This window comes from Carcharhinus amblyrhynchos, chromosome 24, assembly GCF_965287045.1.
Source record: "Carcharhinus amblyrhynchos chromosome 24, sCarAmb.v2.hapA, whole genome shotgun sequence".
Taxonomy (NCBI): Eukaryota; Metazoa; Chordata; class Chondrichthyes; order Carcharhiniformes; family Carcharhinidae; genus Carcharhinus; species Carcharhinus amblyrhynchos.
In genome coordinates this window covers 44755413-44772773 of record NC_137347.1, presented here as the reverse complement: position 1 = coordinate 44772773, position 17361 = coordinate 44755413, and the positions used below count along the sequence as shown (strand labels likewise).

At 44.1% G+C, this 17361-nt stretch overlaps 1 protein-coding gene across 2 annotated transcripts in view; it reads left to right on the top strand.

Moving 5' to 3' along the window:
• Nucleotides 1–14604, top strand: part of LOC145357953 (uncharacterized) — a 150874-nt gene extending 136270 nt beyond the window's left edge. For both annotated transcript variants that reach the window (XM_080211574.1, XM_080211572.1), the window contains one exon: nucleotides 14465–14604. In XM_080211574.1, coding sequence (XP_080067700.1) covers nucleotides 14465–14471 — 7 coding nt within the window. In that variant the 3' untranslated portion in view covers nucleotides 14472–14604. The remainder of the gene's footprint in view (nucleotides 1–14464) is intronic.
• Nucleotides 14605–17361: the final 2757 nt, after the last annotated feature.

Genomic DNA, 17361 nt, shown 5'->3' with positions numbered 1-17361 from the left:
CCCTCATTCAGTGAGCATTGATTTTGATTCACTTCTCAACAGAGAAACCTTGGTGAGTTGCAGCAGCTCTGCAGTCGTCCCAGCTACAGCGACTGGCAAACAACCCTGGAAACACCCTGATCTCAGTGCCCCCGAGACCCACCTTTAACCCATCAAAATGGTCTAATAATAGGTCATCTTGTGCTGCACTTGTGACTGTTGTACAGAATTCCTATTACAGTCCTCCAGAGTATGGGTTAGCACTTTCACCTGATGAATTATTAAGCTTTTGTTTGCATTACAAGATGCAATCACTATTTTCCATGCTTTGCTGCCTTTGAAAGTCGATGGATCTCTGTGCTGTTTATAGACAAGATTGGCTCACCTCACAGTGGGTGAAAACCATAGCAACTATCAGCAATGTGTTTTGTTTGGAACAGGAGTTCTCTTAGGTAGGCAGACTGGAGATATGGAGTCACTCTTGGCTCCAGTTCAAATTTCCATTTCCTCCAGGGGCAAGGTTTTCTCTTCAGCAGGAGCCATTTAGTTACGTTCACTTGTGATGATTTCTTATACGCCGCTCCCCATGGATATCCTAACTCCAGTCAATAAAAGCATAGACAACCCACAGGAAAACACTTTAGAACCCAGCAGACACATGATTGACTCCAGGGTGACTGCAATGTTGAAGAGGCGCCTTCTTGACTCCAATGCGTCCTACTCGCTGCAGAGTGCATTCACAATTCAGAACAAAACACTTTTATTGGACTGAAACCCTTTTTAATTTCTCTGTTGTCTAGATATCTGAAGATCTCAATGGTCCCTGTTTCCAGCTTGTGTTTTTGTTGCGCCAGCACCTCTCCACTGCCTGTCCTTTGTGGCCATTTTTCATATTAGTGCAGAATTTGATGTTGATAAACATTTCATCATCATCTCCAGCCCCAGTGCTACCCTCAGCCAATGACCAGACCTGATCGGGCTTTTGTGTCAAGTCAGAGAGAAAGCTCCAGTTGTTGATCTGAATCCAATCCGAGGGTAAGAACGAGCTGATGTGTGATATCATCTCATTATTGCCACATTTGAAACAACTGCCCATATTTAGATAGGTGCCTATTCTTACCCCACTGCAAAGATGTTCCAGTGACTCCCAGCTCATTTTCTGCATTGAGTTATTTGGTCATTGCTGCAAATCCAGCAGAGTGATGGAGGGAAATCTAATGTGATATTTAATATCTTTGTGTATTTGGGGCAAATTTCTCAGTTTTCCATAATTTTTTATTAATGTATATTTCCCATTCTTGTTAACAATAATGCTGATCTTTGATAGCTTAGTGAGATTTTCCAGTAAATATCTGAACTATCCCTAATCAGCACTGACTGAACTAATCTCAGAGTTTATAAAAAATTCTTTCCTGGAATGTCTTTGTCAGTGTTACCCATTTCTAATTCCCCTTGAACTAAGGGGCATCTGCCCTGATGGCACAATTACCCTGGACTTCAACATTGCTAATCTAGTGGCAACACCACTACACCACGTCCTCCCCACTACACTGTGCCCCCCCCCCCACTACACTGTGGCCCCCCACTACACTGTGACTTTCCCAGGCCAATGTCCTAATTGTAATCAGGGGAGGTTCACACTCCTGACCCCCCATATATGGCCTTTTCACTGAATGTGTGCTGGGTTCAGGTGGTCAGGTTTAAGAAGGATCTTGAAGCAGGAGAGGGAAGGTGGAGGGGCAGGCAGGTTTAGAGGGGAATTCCAAGGTCCTAGGCATCTTTGGGGATGAAGAGGCGCGTATTGTATAAGAGACTAAAGATAGGTATTTTGGGGGAATGTTGTAGCGCTGAAGAAGGTCATACGGAAAGGAAGGGGCGAGGCCATGAGGAGATCTCAGTCCAAGGTGAAAGTTTGAGGCATTGGGAGGTAAACCAGGTTAAGAATAATCCCTCATAAATAGGAGATTGAGCATCAACAGACAAAGGTCTTCATTCCCAGCGTCTTCTCTCTTGAGTTCTTTTCTTCTGAGTCCCACTGGGAGGTGCAATAAATGAGGAAAACTCGGCTCTGCCATTGTGGCATCACCATGAACTATCGTGTTGTCCTCTCTCCTCGGGTCAACAGCTAAGAAATGGTCAACTTCAGTGAGCTGCCAGACAGTGTAAGGTGCCTCAGGAAGAGTGAACCCTGAGAGAGACTTTGAGAAGATGAGCAATTAAACTGGATGAGTCATACAAATAGTGTGTCTACTAGAGTAGCTCAAAGACCTGGACTCCTGTGGTGAATAATTCACTTCCTGACTCCCCAATGCTTGTCCGTCATCTAGAAGACACAAGTCAGGATTGTGATGGATGCTCCCCAATTGTCTGGATGGGTGCTGCTCTAACAATAGCCAAGAAACTCAACACCATCCAGGATAAAGCAGCCCCACCTGATTAACACCCTATCCATAAACATCCACTCCCTCCACCATCGACACACAATGGTAGCCATGTGCATCATCTACAAGATGCAGTGTAGGAACTCATGAAGGTTTCTTTGGTAGCACCTCCCAAAACCATGACTGGTACCATCTAGGACAAGAACACGAGGCATACAAGATGATCAAAGGATTGGATAGGGTGGACAGTGAGAGCCTTTTACCTCGGATGGTGATGGCTAACACGAGGGGACATAGATTTAAATTGTGGGGTGATAATTATAGGACAGACGTCAGAGGTAGGCTCTTTACTCAGAGGGTAGTAAGAGCGTGGAATGTCCTGCCTGCAGCAGTTGTGGACTCGCCAACTTTAAGGGCGTTCAAATGGTCAGTGGATAGGCATATGGATAACATGGAATAGTTTAGGTTAGAGGGTCATTAGATTGGTTCCACTGGTCGGCGCAACATCGAGGGCCGAAGGGCCTGTACTGCGCTGTAATGTTCTATGTTCTATGTTCTAAGAACGGCAGATCATGAACAAGTTGTGATAGATTATGGACTGCCGGATCCCACTGAAATCAATCATCAAACAGTTGCTGCAAATTCTGGTATAATTTTTTCAGCCAGTCTCCATTCTCTAGCCAGAAACCAGAGTTGAGAATACAGAAAACGTTCAGCTAATCTCCCTTATTCTAACCACAATGTAAACAGTATGAACATCATCCTCAACTGAGCTTCATACGAATACAGCAGCAGGCAATATTTTACAGAGATTTAATGATTTCTGTTTAGTGTATTTTGAATTCGATCTCACATTACTCCATTCTTGCAATTCCACAGAGATGTGAAAGTTTATTGATTGGACAGAATGCTGGAAGGGAGTGAAAGGCATCGATCCCTCTGACTCTTTTCCAACACATTGTCAGTAACCACACAGAATTCACACACAACCACGCTGAGAGTTTCACATTATCATCACCCTGAAACATCCTGAAGCTCAAGCTTGCCACGGATGAAGATAACTCTTGTTATGTTGGTTGATCTTTGTGCAGAGTAAGATCCCACAAACAGCAATGAAATTATTGGTTGGTTAATCTGTTTGGTTCAGCAATGAATATTGGTCAGAGCACTGAAAGAACATCTTGGATTTGTGTGAGTGTGTGTGTGCGTGTGTGAGAGAGAGTGAGTGTGAGAGTGAGTGAGTGTGAGTGTGAGGGGTTAGTGTGAGGGGTTAGTGTGAGGGTGAGGGGTTAGTTTGACTGTAATGGGTTAGTTGCAGTCAGGCTGGGATCATTATGAATCCTGTTACAGCCAAACCTTGGGACTTTGTTTTCCAAACTAATGATTTTCCTGAGTTTAAAAACAAATTGAAATTCTGTGAAGTTCACTGCATGGGGAATTTTATAAAAATCCACCTGTTATAAAATGGATGAAGAAACTAACTTCAGGATTCAGAGTGAATTGCTGTAATTATTGATATATTCCGTCCAAAGTAGAGGCTGGCTCCATTGCGATGTGCCCAGGAAGCTGGGCTGCTGCTGGCAGAAACAGAATCTATTCTGTCCCTACACTCACTGCCTTGAACACACAACAATTCCACACTTACTGCTAGTGCCTTAAACACAGTGAGAAGTCTCACAACACCAGGTTAAAGTCCAATAGGTTTATTTGGTAGCAAAAGACATTAGCTTTCAAAGCACTGCTCCTTCATCAGGTAAGTGGGAGTTCTATTCATAAACAGGGCCTATAAAGACACAAATTCAATTTACAAAATAATGGTTGGAATGCAGTCTTTTCAAGTAATCAAGTCTTAAAGGCACAGACAATGTGAGTGGAGAGAGCATAAAGCACAGGTTAAAGATTTGTGTATTGTCTCCAGCCAGGGCAGTTAGTGAGATTTTGCAAACCCAGGCAAATCGTGGGGGTTACAAATAGTGTGACATGAACCCAAGATCCCAGTTAAGGCTGTTCTCATGTGTGCAGAACTTGGCTATCAGTCTCTGCTCAGCAACTCTGCATTGTTACACGTCATGAAGGCCGTGTGTTGTGGAGAACGCTTACTTGAAGATCAGAGGCTGAATGCCCGTGACCGCTGAAGTGTTCACCAACAGGAAGGGAACACTCTTGCCTGGTGATTATTGAGCGATGTTCATTCATTCATTGTTGTAGTGTCTGCATGGCATCCCCAATGTACCATGCTTCGGGACATCCTTTCCTGCAGCGTATCAGGTAGACAACGTTGGTCGAATTGCAAGAGTATTTACCGTGTACCTGGTGGATGGTGTTCTCACATGAGATGATGGCATCTGTGTCGATGATCCAGGACATTTTGCAGAGATTGTTGTGGCAGGGTTGTGTGCTGTTGTGGTCACTGTTCTCCTGAAGGCTGGGTAGTTTGCTGCGAACAATGGTCTGTTTGAGGTTGTGTGGTTGTTTGAAGGCAAGAAGTGGGGGTGTGAGGATGGCCCTGGCGAGATGTTCATCTTCATCAATGATATGTTGAAGGCTCCGGAGAAGCTGTCGTACCTTCTCCGCTCCAGGGAAGTACTGGATGACGAAGGGTACTCTGTCCGCCGTGCCCGTGTTTGTCTCCTGAGGAGGTCGGTGCGGTTTTTTGCAGTGGTGTGTCAGATCTGTCAATTGATGAGTCGAGCGCCATATCCTGCTCTTATGAGGGCATCTTTCAGTGTCTGGAGGTGTCTGTTGCGATCCTCCTCTTCTGAGCAGATCCTGTGTATACGGACGGCTTGTCCATAGGGGATGGCTTCTTTAGTGTGTTTAGGGTGGAAGCTGGAGAAGTGGAGCATCGTGAGGTTATCTGTGGGCTTGTGGTACAGTGAGGTGCTGAAATGACTGTCCTTAATGGAGGTGTGTGTGTCCAAGAATGCAACTGATTCCAGAGAGTAATCCATGATGGTGGGATGGAGATGGTGAGTCTGATAGTCTGATGGTGGGATGGAGATGGTGAGTCTGATAGTCTGATGGTGGGACAGTGCCTTAAATACACTGACAGCTACATAACAATTCCACACTTACAGCTGGTGGCTTTTTTTTATAAATGTTACTTTTGAATATTTTCCTAAACAAATGTTAATATGATCCCTGCATTATTCTCCCAGATATAGTGAGTCCGTTGTTAATAGCTCAACATCAGAACCAACAGAATGTTCATTATGGAAAAGAGTTGGCTCCTTTCTTGTGATTAACTAAACTGATATTAACAGTGCACATGCTCCGCCAGGCCAACATTTCACAACATTTTTAACCTTATGTGAATATTTCTCCTTTAGTTACATTAGTGAAAGTTTAGAACAAAGCGGTTTGAGTGAATGGGAATAAAACTTCAGTCAAGCCTCACTTCCCATCCCACTCCTGTTCTCATCTGTGCAGAGACACAAAGTGCAGAGTGGATATAAATCAGGCGAGGACCTCTCCCCTCTTCACGGTCCAGCACAGTGGAGAAAAGCAGCTCAGAGATCCATGAGGGGATGGGCAGAACCTTCTTCATGGACATTTCTTCCCTTGGCACCCTTCGTGACTTCAGGACAGTCATGAAGCACTTTATAGCCAATGAAAGACTTTCAAAGCGTACTGACTATTGGAATGTAGCAAACACAGCAAGATCCCACTAACAGCAATGTGATAATGAGCAATAATCTGTTTTTGCAAAGTTGATTGAGGGATGGTATTGGCCAGGGCACTGGGGAGAACTTCCTTGTGAATATTCACAGCATCATAGAATCTCTACAGTGCAGAAAAACCCATTTAGCCCAAGTCTACACCAAACGTCTGAAAGGCCCAATTCCTGCCCTAACCCTGTAACCCTGTGCATTTACCAAGGTTAATCCACCTACCCCACATGTCTTTGGACTGTGGGAGGAAACCAGAGTATTCGGAGGAAACCCACACAGACACGGGGAGAACGTGCAGATTTCACTCAAACAGTCACACAAGGCCGGAATTGAACCAGGGTCCCTGGCTCTGTGAGGCAGCACTGCTAACCACTGTGCCACTGTGCCATCTCCATTTTGTTTTGGGATCTTTCACATCCACTTGAGAGCAGAAAGAGGCTTGATTTAACATCTCATCTGAAAGGCCTTATCTTCAACAGTGCAGCACTCCCTCGGCACTGAACTGAAGGATCAGCCTAGGTTTTTATGCTCAAATCTCTGGAGTGCAACTGAAGCCCACAAATTTCTGATTCAGCAACCCATCATACAGAGCACGTACTGACGCTGAGACATTGCTCAGAAAGGACAGAAGGAACAAGAAGTCGGGGGAGGGAGGGGCAAGGGGCTGGAGGAGAGAGGCTTTGGGGGAGGACCATGGGGAGTACGGAGGCCTGGGGGTAGGAGGAGAGGGAGTGTAGAGGCGTGGGGAGGGGAGGAGGTAAAGGAAGGTGGAGGCCTGAGGAGGGAAGGATAGGGATTGCTGAGGAGAGGGATGTAGTGCTTCATAGGGGTATGGGGGAGAAGGAAGAGGGAGGTTTGATTTGGGTGGCTTGGGAAGTTGCTGATGGCAATTTTTACACATGAGATTAATAAGGTTTGTTAACGAAAACAAGGTCATTAATTAATAAATAGAGGAACAACAGTGTTGCTCCAGTCTCAAGAGTGTGGATAGTCCAGAATGCATCCTACCTTCAGGGCAACCAGAGTGGGTTTGATTCTCGTACTGGCTGCGGTTATTTGTGAAGGCCCCGCCTTCTCAACCTTGCCCTTTGCCTGAGGTGTGGTAACTCCTCAAAGGGACGAACACTCTGTGGATTTGTGGCAGCTTTGTATTCTGTCGAGAGCCCAGAGGAGTATAACAAGTACAGGGGTGAAGTAAAAATCTTCTTGGAAAGAGATGGAGATTTAATTATTTTAAAAAGTAACTCTTGTTTCTTCAATACATCAGAATTTTTCAAGTTTTTGTGTAATTATGGTTTAATCCTGCAATGCTTGGCAATCCCACATGATGGTTTAATGACCTGTAACTGCAATTCCAATGTCATTAGCTGATTTTACATATCATAAGTCTATACAGGGAGGGTTTTTAGTTGTCAGCTTCTATTAGTTTTCTAGGTTGGTCTGTGAAGCTGTTAAATGCAAAGGCATTTCCTCAGAACAAAAATAATAATCTGCAACCTTGTACCTAAACAAATATATAAAAAGTAATTAGGTGAAAATCATAATGATTTTAAAAAATACCGAGTTTTGAAAAAGCTCTCCCCATTTATCACAGGTTTGTCTGTGCTAATGGTGTACTATTAGCTGCGGGATTACAACAGTGCTGGGAACAGTGTCCCACTACATCAACAGAATGAACTGCACACCTCAACAGCTTCAGGGACAGAGATAACAAGTATTTCTTTCCAATGCCTCATAAAATTATCTTTGATCTGTCTGGCAAGTACCAGTCACATGGATCAAATGATATAAACACCATCTTCACTTCGTAGATCATAGAATCTTGACAATGCAGAAGAGGCCATTCAGCCCATCAAGTCTGCACCATTAATTCAATGAAGTATCTTACACAGACCATCTCCCCTACCCTATAAATAAATAAACATATCCACACATTTCCCATGGCAAACCCCTGAACATTCACATCTTGGGACATTAAGGAGCAATTTAGCATGACAAATCCACTGTAACCCGCACATCTTTAGAGTGTGGGAGGAAACTGCAATGCCCAAGGAAGCCCATGCAGACACAGTCATTTGTGTCGCTAACTATAGGTATAAAGTCAGAAAGTCATTTAATGAAAATGACATACATCTCAGAATAGAATTTAAAAGCAGAACAGATTTGATGGGAATTGTAAGTTTTCTAACAATAAAGCAAAAGACTCGTAAAAAACATAGAAACAAGAAACCATTCGGCCCATCGAGCCTGCTCTGTCTTTCATTTTGATCATGGCTGATCATCGAATTCAACATCCTGATCCTCCCCCTTCCCTCCATATCCTTTGATCCCTTTAACCCCAAGAGCTGTGTCTAATTTCTTCTTAAAATTATACCTCAACTACATTCTGTGGTAGTGAATTCCACACGTTCACCACACTCTGGGTGAAGAAATTTCTCCTCACCTCAATCCTAAAATATTTACCCCTTATCGTCAAACTCACCCCTAGTTCTGGACTCCACCACCATCGGGAACATTCGTTGCCCACCCTCTAAAGCAAGGACATCCTTCCTCATATAAGGACACTAAAACTGCACATAATACTCCTGGTGTGGCCTCACCAATGCCCTGTACAATTGCAATAACACATCCCAATTCCTGTACTTAAATCCTCTCACTATAAAGGCCAACATATCATTTTCCTTCTTTACTGCCCTGCTGTACCTGCACGCTTACTTTCAGTGACTGATGCATGAAGGTCTGACTAACATAAGAACATAAGAACATAAGAAATAGGAGCAGGAGTAGGCCATCTAGCCCTTCGAGCCTGCCCCGCCATTCAATAAGATCATGGCTGATCTGTCGTGGCTCAGATCCACATTCCCACCCTCTCCCCATAACCCTTAATCCCCTCTCTTATCAAAAACCCATCATATCCACCTTTCTCAATTTACACCCATTCAATAATCTATCTTCCTATTCTTGCTACTGAAGTGGATAACCTCACATTTATTCACATTATGCAGCATCTGCCATGCATTTGCCCACACACTCAGTCTGTCCAAATCATGCTGAAATATCTCTGCATCCTCCTCACAGCTCACCCTCCCACCCAACTTTGTATCATCTACAAATTTGGAGATAATAGAGTTAGTTCCCTCTTCCAAATCACTAACATATAATTCAAATTGTCAACATAATAAAAACTTAAAAATAGCTGGTGGTAATTTTAATCAAATTAAATATCAATTAAAGCTACAATGACTTCAGTCTTTCTGCAGTTGCATCCTTCTAATATGACGAGTATATAGGCAAAACAAATGATTTCAAAGAATTGCTAAAAAGAGCCAGGTTGACCCAGTGTTGGCAAGTTTGAAAACGTAGAGAATGTTTCCTCAACGACCCCAGAGATTTGGGTCTTTCTGTTGGTACCGATTGGAAGGCTGAGATCTGGAAAGATTATTGATAAATCTCAAAATATTCTCTTCCAATGGGAAATGATAGTTTTAGTCACAGTGGCTGATGCTGGTGTTTTAACAGTTTGGTCTCTTTAACCCTTCCACATATACCTATCGACAGAGGATTTATTATAGAACGACAAGAGGCAATCAGTTTTCACCTTAATATCAAAGAGGGTTCCTGAGGAGGACATGGGAATTTAGAACATAGAACATAGAACATAGAACATTACAGCGCAGAACAGGCCCTTCGGCCCACGATGTTGCGCCGACCAGTTTAAAAAAAAACAATGACCCTCTAACCTAAACCAATCCCTTTTCGCCCATAAACCTATCCACGGATCTCTTAAACGCCCCCAAACTAGGCGCATTTACAACCGCAGCAGGCAGGGCATTCCAATCCCTCACCACCCTCTGGGTGAAGAACCTACCCCTGACATCCGTCCTATAACTACCACCCCTTAATTTAAAACCATGCCCCCTCGTGCTAGCTTTCTCCATCCGAGGAAAAAGGCTATCACTGTCCACCCTATCTAAACCTCTAATCATCTTATATGTTTCAATAAGATCCCCTCTTAGCCGCCTTCTTTCCAGCGAAAACAACCCCAAATCCCTCAGTCTCTCCTCATAGGACCTCCCCTCCATACCAGGCAACATCCTGGTAAACCTCCTCTGCACCCTCTCCAAAGCCTCCACATCCTTCCTGTAATGTGGGGACCAGAACTGCACACAGTACTCCAAGTGCGGCCGCACCAGAGTTGTGTACAGTTGCAACATGACGCTGCGACTCCTAAATTCAATCCCCCTACCAATAAACGCCAAGACACCATATGCCTTCCTAACAACCCTATCTACTTGATTCCCAACTTTCAGGGATCTATGTACACATACACCTAGATCCCTCTGTTCATCCACACTATTCAAAGTCCTCCCGTTAGCCCTATACTCAACACATCTGTTATTCCTACCAAAGTGAATTACCTCACACTTCTCCGCATTAAACTCCATTCGCCACCTCTCGGCCCAGCTCTGCAACCTGTCCAAGTCTTCCTGCAAACTATGACACCCTTCCTCACAATCTACCACACCTCCGACTTTGGTGTCATCAGCAAATTTACTAATCCACCCACCTATACCCTCATCCAGATCATTAATAAAAATTACAAACAGCAGTGGCCCCAAAACAGATCCCTGAGGCACACCACTCGTAACCGAACTCCATGACGAATATTTACCATCAACCACCACTCTCTGTCTCCTATCTGCTAGCCAATTCCTGATCCAATTTCCTAGATTACCCTCAATCCCATACATCTGCATTTTCTGCAGAAGCCTACCATGGTGAACCCTATCAAACGCCTTACTAAAATCCATATATACCACGTCAACTGCCTTACCCCCATCCACCTCTTTGGTCACTTTTTCAAAAAACTCAATAAGATTAGTAAGGCACGACCTACCCGCTACAAAACCATGCTGACTATCTCCAATCAATTCATTACTCTCCAAATAACTATAAATCCTATCCCTAATAATTTTTTCTAAAACCTTGCCCACAACAGAAGTGAGACTCACCGGTCTATAATTCCCGGGGAAGTCTCTGTTCCCCTTCTTAAACAATGGGACAACATTCGCTAACCTCCAATCTTCCGGTACTATACCAGAGGCCAACGACAACCTGAAGATCAGAGCCAGAGGCTCTGCAATCACTTCTCTTGCCTCCCAGAGAATCCTAGGGTAAATCCCATCCGGACCAGGGGACTTATCTATTTTCAATCCCTCAAGAATATCCAGCACATCCTCCTTATCAACTGTAATACTGTCTATTCTACTCCCCTGCAACCCAGTGTCCTCCTCAGCTATATTCTTGTCCCCCTGCGTGAACACCGAAGAGAAATATTGGTTCAATGCCTCTCCAATCTCTTCCGGTTCCACACATAACTTCCCTCTGCTGTCTATAACTGGCCCTAATCTTGCCCTAACCAACCTTCTGTTCTTGACATACCTATAGAACGCCTTAGGATTCTCCTTAATCCTATCAGCCAAAGTCTTCTCACGTCCATTTAGTTTTCTATAGAAACTGGACAGTGAAAGAACTCTTCTTGCAAATATCATTTTTATTGATCTTGAGCCCAAAATATGAATGTCTTCAGCTTTGACCAACTCTCACAAAGCATATGCACCATACTAATGTATGCATTCAGATATATCAACTCAAGACTATAAATTCATTATTGGTGTGCAGAGCAAGTGTATCGTCTGGTCATTCACAGAGGGATGCTGCAATCTGTCTTGTGCTATAGTATTTTATTCGAATGCAAAATGTTACATAATTGTTTGCATTTGCACTACTCCCCAAATTCAAATTTGCCAACGTTGTAGTTGTCAGTCTTCATTCATTAACCAAACAACGATTTCATGTAAAAGATTTGGCACTTTGGATAATGAAGGAGTGTGAGATATATTCAGTGGGAATACGTATGATTAAATGGGCCGAGATACAAATTAGGCATTTGTTTTTAATAAGCAATCTATAGAGATCCTGATCCAAGCATTAAATATCTTGGCAGACCAATTATACATTCATTAGAATTCATTGGGATCCAAACAGTAATGGAAGGACACAGGAGAATTACACAATGAAATCATTCAGGTGATTGTCAAACACTGAGCCTGAAGTTTTAACAGTTTATATCAGCAAAACTATATCTCAGTTCATTATTTCGAATGCACATTTCATTTCTCACATTTACTCAGAAAATCCCCACTGACTTCCTGTTTAACTGTTTGGGTAATTTTACATTTGGATCCACACCACAGCTGGCATTGTTAAAACCCTTAACCTAACAGCAGAATCACTGACCCTAATGTTTGCTGGGAGAGCGTGTTGGAGGAGGAGGCTGAAGGGAGGGAGAGAGTGTAGGGTGGGGGAAAAGGAGGGTGTGGCTGGAGAAGAGGGGGAGAGGAAAGATGTTGGGATTGTGCAGAGGAGGGTTTGGGTCAAGGGCATAATGAAGTGTGGAGCCGGGTCACCCTCGTGGAATCCATACTCAGCACCTGAACTGTCGCGGCGTCAGTGTTGATTCATCACACTGTATCAATATCTCCCATCACTTTGCTAATGATTGAGAATGCAGTTATGGAGCAGTAAGTGGTCGGAGTAGGTTTGCATTGCAAAGTACAGCTAATCTTGGGGCACAGATCTTTCACTGAGATGTTGTAGTGGTTTGTAACTTTGGCAGAATCCAGTGCCTTCACCTGTTTTTTGCTGTCATGCAGAATGATTTGAACTGACAGGCAACAGTGACGTTGGAGTCCCTGTGGACAGCGAGATGGATCATCCATTTGGTATTTCTTGCTCAAGATGCTTGCAAATCCTTCAGCCTTAATTGTCTTTTGCACTTAAAATAGTACAGAACATTCACCAAGGGATGTTGACGGAGAGGTCTTTAACATTAGCTGTAAGGCATGAGTTGGTAAATAAAACTATGTGAGGCAGATGCTTGTCTATTCTGTGGGACAGCTCTCTGAATGTTAATGAGAAGGGCTTTTCAAGGTCAGAATGATCTGATTGGCCAACTAGAGATTCCTTGGTGGAGTTCTCTGGACAAATCCAAACCAGCCAATTATCACTCCATCAGCCTACTCTCGTTCATCACAGAGTGATGTGAGGGATTGTTGACAGTGCTATGAAGTGGTACTTTGTGGTTACCCATAAGCTCACCTATTTATCTTACCAATCCATCTAACTGAAACATCTTGGGATACAAAAGGGGCAATTTAGCATGGTCAATTTACGTCACCTGTATGCCCTGGGAATTGGCACGGTGGCACAGGGACCAGCATGGTGCCATAGTAGTTAGCACTGCTGCCTCACAGCACCAGGGACCTAGGTTCAATTCCAGCCTCAGGTCACTGGAGTTTGCAGTCCTGGTCACCACACTATAGGAAGGATGTGATTGCACTGGAGAGAGTGCAGAGGAGATTCACTGGGATATTGCCTGGACTGAAGCAAGGGCTTGATAGGGGCTTGATGGCCGGTGTAGACACGATGGACTGAAGGGTCTCTCTCTGTGCTGTAAAACTCTTCCTGTGATCCATTTTCTTGTGTTCTTATTAGACTGCAGTTTGCAAGCTCGTTTTAGAGGACAGTTAAAAGTCAAGCTTATCATTGTAGACCTAAAGTCACCCAGACCAAATTGAATAAGTCTGGTCAATTTCTTGAAGGGCAATAGTGAATCACATGAGATGAAAATCAGGTAGTTTTTTGGTCACCATAACTGAGCCAGCTTTTTATTCCTGCTTTAGTTAATGAATTGAATTTCAACTCCCCAGTTGCTGCAGTTGGATTTGAACTGATACAGTATTAATGGAGACCTCTTCTTTCCTACATCAGTACCACACCCAATATCTGTACCCTAACATCAGGCTGTGAAAAAGGGGGACATAGGTGACTAAAGATCTTAAAAACTGTGAAGCAATTGTCTGAGTACATGTTCATAACAGGACCAACAGAAAGGACATTAAAAAGATTCTTATGCATCTGATGTTCTTGGTGTTTTGCAGCTTTTGGAAATATTGGACCTCAAATCAGAGAGGAGAGACAGTGGTGTTAATGTCATTGGACTAGATCTAGAAGCCCAGACTAAATAAAGCATGGCAGCTGTTGGGATTTAAATGTCATTAATAAATCTGGAATATAAAGTGATGGTGTTCATGAAACTATCGTTAAATGTTGTAAAAACTCATCTGGTGCACTGATGTCCTTTAGGGAAGGAAATCTGCCATCCTTACCTGGTCTGGCCTACATGTGGCTCCAAACCCAGAGCAATGTGGTTGATTCTTAACTGCCCTCTGAAATAGCGGATCCAGACACTTAGTTCCAGGGCAATTAGGAATTGGTAACAAATGCTGGCCTTCCTAATAATTTCCAATCAATGAAAGAATTTTTAAAAAGCACAATTTATTCAAGGTAGTTTTTTTTTGCCTTTTCCAGGTTGTGAGCTGCTCTTGACAGATTGGCAATGGACAAAATGGCTGAGGATTGACAACTGATGGTGAACAAAGCTCTTCTGATCATTTAGCTTCCAATGAGACAACCAGCTGATTGTCCTGAATAAAATCCAATATTTACTGCTGAAATGGGGTTGGCTGTGCTGCTGTTCAGTTTTTTCCGCATTATTCACTTCGATTACATTGTTTCAAATACCTCAGAACCACTCCAGCTAACTTCAACCTCAACTGTGAGGAAGGTCAACTTTGCTGCATTTTTTTCACAGTTCAATTCAGGATAATAACATATATATATTATAGAATCCTACAGTGTAGAAAGAGACCCTTCGGCCCATCGGGTCTGCACCAAACACAATCCCACCCAGGCCCTACCCCCATATCCCTACACATTATACCCACTAATCCCTCTAACCTACGCATCCCTGAACACTAAGGGGCAATTTCGTAGCATGGCCAATCAACCTAACCCGCACATCTTTGGACTGTGGGAGGAAACCAGAGCACCCGGAGGAAACCCATGCAGACATGAGGAGAATGTGCAAACTCCACACAGACAGTGACCCGAGCCGGGAACATAAGAACATAAGAACATAAGAAATAGGAGCAGGAGTAGGCCATCTAGCCCTTCGAGCCTGCCCCGCCATTCAATAAGATCATGGCTGATCTGTTGTGGCTCAGTTCCACTTTCCCGCCCTCTCCCCATAACCCTTAATCCCCTCTCTTATCAAGAACCCATCAACCCGCTTCTTAAAAATATTTAGCGAGGCAGCCTCCACCACTTCAACGGGTAGAGAATTCCAGAGATTCACCACCCTTTGAGTGAAGAAGTTCCTCCTCAACTCCGTTCTAAACCGCCTCCCCTTTATCTTGAGGCTGTGCCCCCTAGTCCTACTGTCTTTTTTGAGCGGGAAGAGTCTCTCCACCTCTATCCTATCCATCCCATTCATCATCATATACACCTCAATGAGATCTCCCCTCATTCTTCTAAACTCTAACGAGTACAAGCCTAGTTTATTCAGCCTCTCCTCATAGCTCAATCCCCTCAACTCTGGTATCAGCCTAGTAAACCTCCTCTGCACTCCCTCCAGGGCCAAAATATCCTTGCACAGGTGCGGCGCCCAAAACTGCACACAGTACTCCAGCTGCGGCCTCACCAATGCCCTATACAGCTGCAGCAAGACCTCCCTACTTTTATATTCAATCCCCCTCGCTATGAAGGCCAGCATCCCATTCGCCTTCCTGACCACCTGCTGCACCTGCAAGCTGGGTTTTTGCGACTCATGCGCAAGGACCCCGAGGTCCCTCTGCACCGTCGCCTGCTGCAGTTTTTCGCCACGTAAGTAATAGTCCTTCCTACCATTCTTCCTACCAAAGTGGACCACCTCACACTTGCCAACATTAAATTCCATTCCAGGACCCTAGAGCTGTGAAACAGCAGTGCTAACCAATGTGCTACTGTACCGCCCCCAATATATTGGATTGTAAAGAGTAGCAGGAGGTCAGCAGGGTGATGGGCTTGGTTAGGAGGGGGTGGGGAGAGGCGATGAGAGAGATCGGGAAGACAGGGTGGAGGGCATTGATTTATGGGAGGCACTGGGTTCATCTATAGGATTTCCTGGAGGTAATTTACTCCCATAGCTCCTATACGTTTACTCCACGACCACCTGGGAGCTGGGAGTGCAGGGGGGTGGGGGAAGTGGGGTGAAATCAGCCTCTGGGTGATGGCAGGGGATTGACAGCGATGTCCATTAACCGCAAACCTTACCTGAAGAGATAGCTGGATAGTGCCCATGGGTGAACTATCAGCACTCAGGAACACAGAGAGCAAAATTCAGTTGAGCCAAGGCAAATTCAACTAAACTTCCCACTGAAAGATGTCATGCTTTCCTGCTTTCCAGGTGTGGGTGCGAAAGAAATCTCCCCGACATTGGCTAATTTGAAGTTCAGCTTCTGGCTGAAAACATTTATCGTTAGAAACCAATATGCAAATAGCAATGGTCTTCCTCATTGTCCATTGTACAGGAAGATCAGTGTGAATGGAGGATTCTGGGAACCTTTGACTAAATAAAGCCTTGGTTGTGTTCTTTTTAAGATAATGAGGCAGAAATGTCATTGGAACAAGAGTTTGTGATCTCTAACTTCAATGATTGGTTGTCTTTGGGCTGCCAATTCTGATGCCCGGTATTTTACAACCTCGCTCGGGCGAGGCTGATAAAATCCTGCCCGAGGCCACGGAGGATTCCATTCCACAAGCCAGATGGTAAAACTTCAGCTATCGTCACATGACCTCCTACCTCCTACAACCCCCCCACCAGATTCCTTTTATTGGTCACCTAACCTGTCAATCATCACGGAGCCTCACCTTCCCAAGAATTTTCATTGTTTCTTAATTTGAAGTGTTGAGAACCTCGCCACGCTGATTTGGTAAACTCTTCCAGAAAGCCACCTCTTAATTGTTAAGCAGACAAAGAAAATGCCGGAAGCATTCAGCAGATCAGGCAGTGTCTTGTGGAGCGAGAAGCTGAATTAATGTTTGATGTTGATGATGACTCTTTATCAATTGGAAATGCTTTTTCATGTTGAATGCTGTTTCTTTGACTCTAACGCTAATGCCAAATGGCCACACCACCCTCTGTGTAAAAGACTTCCCCCTGCACATCTCCAGTGAACCTTCCTCCGCCCCCTTATCTTGAACTTGTGCCCCTTTGTAATTGTCATTTCTGCCCTGGGGAAAAGCTTCCAACTGTCCACCCTATCCACACCCCTCATCATTTTATAACCTTCTATCAGGTCACTCCCTCAGCCTCTATCTTTCCAGGGAGAACAATCCCAGTTTATTCAATCTCTCCTCATAGCTAATACCCTCCATACCAGGCAACA